Source organism: Doryrhamphus excisus, chromosome 4 (genome assembly GCF_030265055.1).
Source record: "Doryrhamphus excisus isolate RoL2022-K1 chromosome 4, RoL_Dexc_1.0, whole genome shotgun sequence".
Lineage (NCBI taxonomy): Eukaryota > Metazoa > Chordata > Actinopteri > Syngnathiformes > Syngnathidae > Doryrhamphus > Doryrhamphus excisus.
Window position 1 is genome coordinate 7,636,022 of NC_080469.1, and position 5,370 is coordinate 7,641,391.

At 41.8% G+C, this 5,370-nt stretch overlaps 1 protein-coding gene across 1 annotated transcript; it reads left to right on the forward strand.

Annotated features, from left to right (window-relative positions):
• The first annotated feature begins 248 nt into the window (after positions 1-248).
• carnmt1 (carnosine N-methyltransferase 1) lies at positions 249-4,618 on the forward strand. Its single transcript, XM_058071021.1, has 8 exons — positions 249-746; positions 1,126-1,321; positions 1,561-1,727; positions 1,903-2,043; positions 2,132-2,310; positions 2,443-2,556; positions 3,567-3,670; positions 3,746-4,618. The coding sequence occupies exons 1-8, from the start codon at positions 610-612 to the stop codon at positions 3,929-3,931; spliced, it is 1,224 nt and encodes a 407-aa protein (XP_057927004.1). The 5' UTR covers positions 249-609; the 3' UTR covers positions 3,932-4,618.
• Positions 4,619-5,370: the final 752 nt, after the last annotated feature.

Consider the following 5,370-nt stretch of genomic DNA (forward strand, 5'->3'; position numbering starts at 1 on the left):
ACATGTTACTTTTCTTCCCTTATCCAGTGGATGTCCTAACAGCCGATGAACAGGCATACAGACCTGTTTGCCACACCGCATGCGGTACACACGAAAAAATACAACCCTCGCGCCAAACCACAGAACTACAGCACACAACTCCCACAATGCAATTTTCCACTTAAAGTGCCAGGCTCGGCTTTTAACACACAATGCAACGTTTATTTCGGTCATTTAATACATTTCATCATCATCATCACTTGTCGTTATGAATTCAACTGATCATCCACGGAAATTAAGTGGCTCTACGCTACATTGTGTGGTACTACACTTCGGGAGTACTGGCCACTGTCCTGTTTATTCAACTGCCAGTGTTATAAATCACACGTTTTTAAAATCACACATGCCTGTCTTTGTCGTTGGAAAAACAGAAAAATTACATGGCTGGCCTTATAGAGTCTCTGTTGGCACAATTAACTGCTGCACAATGTGCCGAGTACATGGTCACAATGCAATGTTGTCGATTCTACTCACCGTCATGGCGGCCAAACCCACGCAGTGCGTACTACGGAAGTAACACCAGAACAGGCCTGTCTTTTTAGTGTCCTTGCTGGTGAGGTAGGCTCAAACATGGCGGAAACAACACAGCAGGCACAGTTGGCTGGAGAATATTTTCACAAAGAAAGAAAAACGTTCACCCCTGAGGAAGAATCCAGGCTAGAAAGGCAACATTTTTGGAGGATAATCGACTCTTTTAGATTTTACAGGTACAAATAAATATTACTGTAAAATACGTCTTCATACAAACGTTGGTCGCCGACTAACAGCGTGTTGTACGTAAAACTCTTAAATGAAAAGTGTACATTAATTTCTGTTAATTTACAGTAGCCTCCTGTACTTGTTATTTGATAAATTGTCTGCTGTTTAATCGCTCAACTGAATTTATATCGTATTGTTTAATATGAGAGGGTTATAAACACGTTTGAAGTTTTCGAAGAATGCCCATTTTTAGATTTTCATTGTATGGATTGTGACATTTTTCTTTTAGAATGAGGATTTTGCAGTCATCACAGCATAAAATAGAGCTCTCTGTTTTGACATACACATTTACTGAAAGCATGTTGATCTTATTGCTACCCCCTGTAGGTCCCATGTCCAGGAGCAAGTCAATCGAGCTGAGCGTCAGTTTCTTCGACTACCTCAACGCCACCAAGACTTACTGCCATCCGTACTGTCCAACCTGGCCTGCATTCGCCAATGTGCAGACCATAATCATGAAGTCCTGCAGGCCATAGTGCAGCACAGCATTCACATGTTTGAGAACATTGAGTATGGAGAGAGGGTAAGGCTTGTGTTGTATTGCAAATATATTCTCTTTGTACTAGTGAGGGATAGGCTTCCCTCTGGTTACTCCGTCTTCTGTCTACTGTCCAGAAGGATGTAAGTCATTTAGCCTTGAATGGTTATGTGTCTTTACAGTATGTGTCAACTTTGTGAGCTGTTCACATTTTTAAGTGAGCTGGGACAGGGTCCAGCTTTGCAAACTGATGCGCTGTACATGTGTCTTTATGTCCTATTCAGGAGGATCAGAGAAAGGTGCAGCCTTCCTCAACATTTGACATGGACAAGCTGAAGTCCACCATAAAGCAGTTTGTCAGAGATTGGAGTGAGGCGGGTCAGGCTGAGCGGGACTCATGCTACCAGCCCATCATCCGGGAGATCCAAAGACTATTCCCAAGTGACCAATAGTAAGAAGCACTCATACACGCACATATCTGCCAAAAAAAACAACAAATTCCGTTTATAAGTGATGTCAATTACTACTGTGTAGTGTGTACATGTAATTACAGTATCTTTGTCATAATTGTGGTCTTTTATACTAGTGAGTGTTTCCCATGTGCTATGTGGGTTTTATTATGTTAGTGATGTGTCCAAGGTTAGCGTGTTGGTTCCGGGAGCTGGTCTTGGTCGGCTAGCCTGGGAAATTGCTCGTCTGGGTTATATATGCCAGGGCAACGAATGGAGCTTCTTCATGCTTTTCTCTTCCAACTTTGTTCTCAACAGGTAGATCATAAACTGACATAAATCCTACAAAGGTGTATTTGTTAATTACTCCCCTGTAACCATCATTATTTTGGACTGTTTGATTCAGGTGTGAAAAGGTGAATTGTCTGACATTGTACCCCTGGATTCACCAGCTTAGCAACAATAAGAAGTCGTCAGATCAAACACGGCCAGTCCGATTTCCTGATGTCAACCCTCAGGGCTTACCACAAAATTCGGACTTCTCCATGGTAGCAGGTGACTTTCTGGAAGTCTACTCTGATGCAGGTTAGTAAAAAAAAAAAAAAGCTGGGTTCTACAGATACTTTGAATTGTTGTATTTGACAGTTGCACACCTATCAGCTTTTCATTTGACTAATGTTACAAACCATATTGCTTAAATTGCACATTTGTGTTAAGATTCTTGGGACTGTGTGGCGACCTGCTTCTTTATCGACACAGCCCATAACATCATACAGTATGTGGAGACCATCTGGAAGATTCTTAAGCCTGGAGGAGTGTGGATCAATTTAGGTGAGTCTGTAACAGTTGTATTACATTAGAACAAAGCCTCAATAGCAGGAATTCCCAACCACTCTGCTGCCACATATATTTGTTTGAGATAATTGTTTGATGGCTGGATGGATCGATAGATACTTTATTCATCTCCAAGCAAAATTCACATGGGAGATGATCCAATTTCACTTAATATGTAAAAAAATTATTTAACTTTGATACATAAAATGAATTAAATGCTGTCATCGTGAGGAGAATGAACGTTTATACTCGGCGGACCGCTCTCACTATAAACACTAAACCGCCTCCTACCGAACAAAGGTTGAAATGGCGATAAACACCTGCAAAGGTTGGCAGCACCTCGGAGAGTGAATGAAAGCTAGGGGTTAGCTTCCTTAAGCATGCTAGTGTGATTGCATGTGTGACTCGGGCTAGATGAGTCTATCGTCACTGCTTTAATTTAAAGGGTGTTTCACAATGCGGGATGACAGCACACAGAGGACATAGTACAGGCCTTCAAAATAAATGTCATAAAAAATATCTAGATATACATTTGGAATTTCATAGGTGACTATATCTTCTTTAATCACAAGCACAGGCATTACAGTTTGTTGAGGATTTAGTAGCAATGTGTGCTGGGGCTGACATCCCATTAGAAAAGTCATCCAGTTTTTTCCCCAAACATGATGCTTGGTGTTTCCAGCATCAGTGAGTGACTTGTGGCAGCTTTTTCCATTGGAGGCCAGCGGATACACTGTGATAATGTCCAAGCAGAAGCTATAGTAATTCTATACTTGTTACATTTGGAAGAGCACCAACTTCATAACACACCTCAGAAATAGAAGAGATCTGTGTTGACAATTTAGGACATGGTCGCTATATTTAGCAAGTAGGGGTGTGCTTTAAATGTGAAAGACAGGAAGTGTAGTATCCAGCCAGTAGTCCAGCTATCCATTTGTTATTCCGCTTATCCTCACTAGGGTTGCAGGTGGGGAGAGTGTTTCAATAATATTTCATTTTTCCATCAGGACCTTTGTTGTACCATTTTGAAAACATGGCCAATGAGCAATCAGTTGAACTCAGCTATGAAGACATCAGAGCGGCAATGGTGCAGTTTGGCTTCCACATAGAGGTGAGCCAATTATTTACATGCGTCCATTCACTTTGTGCTTTTCAAATAGTAAAATAATTATTGGTTATGCTGCAGGTGGAGAATGAGTCTGTACGTACCACCTATACAGAGAATGAGCGCTCCATGTTAAGATACGTTTATGACTGTGTATTTTTTGTGGCCCGGAAACCGTATTCTAAATTTCAAGATGATGACCAGCAACACAGTTCACCTCCAGCTGCCAAATCACCACGTCAAGACAGCTCAGGCTGTCCTACGTGAGTGTCATTTATTTTCAAAGGACTGTAAAATTTCAAGCAAATGCGAAAAAAATTGTCAAGAAAATGAGATTGAAAGGAAAAAAAAACAATTAAACACAATTACAGCAATTTTTTGGTTCTATTTTTAGTAATAAGTCACCAAAAATTGAATCAACTCAGAGGGTAACTGAAGTGTTAATGCATAATTTCAGTGTTTAAATTGTGCTCGACAGCTGCTTTTAAAACTGATTGGAGCACTTGCACATCTGCTTAAGTGATCAATTTTCCAATTAAAACAACTTTGTAGATTCAGCTTGCTTCTTAAAAATAACAATTGTACAAATCTACAAAACTATCAATCAGCTATGAGTGGAGCAGCTCTAAAATGCTCACTGTGAGAACCGTACAATATTATCATGCTGAAGTGTTTTGCCATAAAGGTGAGCTGTGCATAGGCATTGTTAAACCCTGGTAAACCTCCCTCTATAATGACATCACTACTGAGGAATGATTAGTACATGAAGAATGTGTCTGAGTGAATAACAGGAAGCAGATATTTGCTTTATTCCAATGCAGTGTAACAATGGTGTTCTATTTGCATGGATCATCACTGACAAATGTAATCAAAGCTTGTTGCAGCTTTTCAGGAATAAAGTGTTTTAACATGTTTTTTTTTTTAAATATTTGAATAAAACTCCAAACCAGCTGACACTGGGGCTTGCCTGAGGGGCGCGGTTGGCAGTACCTCCCTTGGTCTGTCCTGGGTCGCGGGCACCTCCGTGCCCTTGGGGGGTGGGGGGGCGTTCAGCGGTCTCCAGGCAGTGGGGTCCATGCTGCTGGTGGCCTGAAGTCTGCGATGGTGGCTTGGGGTTGCTGCGCTGTGGTGGCAGCTGTGGGGACCGGGCTGTGTGTTGGGATGGGGCCTGATCTCGCTCGTGGGGACGGGGGCCTGGGTGGCGTGTTCACACACACGCATTCACACATATGAGCACACTTACGCACACCTATATGAATATGCACACCTCCATATGCACACTCACAGCACATGGGTGCTTGTCTACACAATCTACCGTCTTATCCTTGATGTCTTTATGCTATTGGTATGCTATTATTACAGTAATAATGATGTCAAGCAGTGATATTTTAATTACTGCAACTCTATCGCTGTAATTCTGTTTACTATCACGGTTCATGTCTTCAACAGCAGCAGGTCTATGCCAGATTACCCTTCGTTCACTACAGTTTGGCCTTCAATACCATCATCCCGGACATTCTAAACACTCGGCCTCCCCCCTCTCACATGCAGCTGGATTATGGACTTTTTGACCATCCATTCTACTTTATGTAGAATTACAATAAATGGCATTCTGATTCTGAGAAGTACCTAAGAGAAAAGGCGTTTTAAAGAGGCATGCACTTTCCGTCACCGGAAATACGAGCTTTGTGGGCGGAGTCAAGCTC

Coding starts and splice junctions, on each gene's coding strand:
- carnmt1 (XM_058071021.1), top strand. CDS start 610: ATGGCGGAAACAACACAGCAGGCACAGTTGGCTGGAGAATATTTTCAC. Junction 1,322..1,560: donor ACATTGAGTATGGAGAGAGG/GTAAGGCTTGTG, acceptor TGTCCTATTCAG/GAGGATCAGAGAAAGGTGCA. Junction 3,671..3,745: donor AGTTTGGCTTCCACATAGAG/GTGAGCCAATTA, acceptor GTTATGCTGCAG/GTGGAGAATGAGTCTGTACG.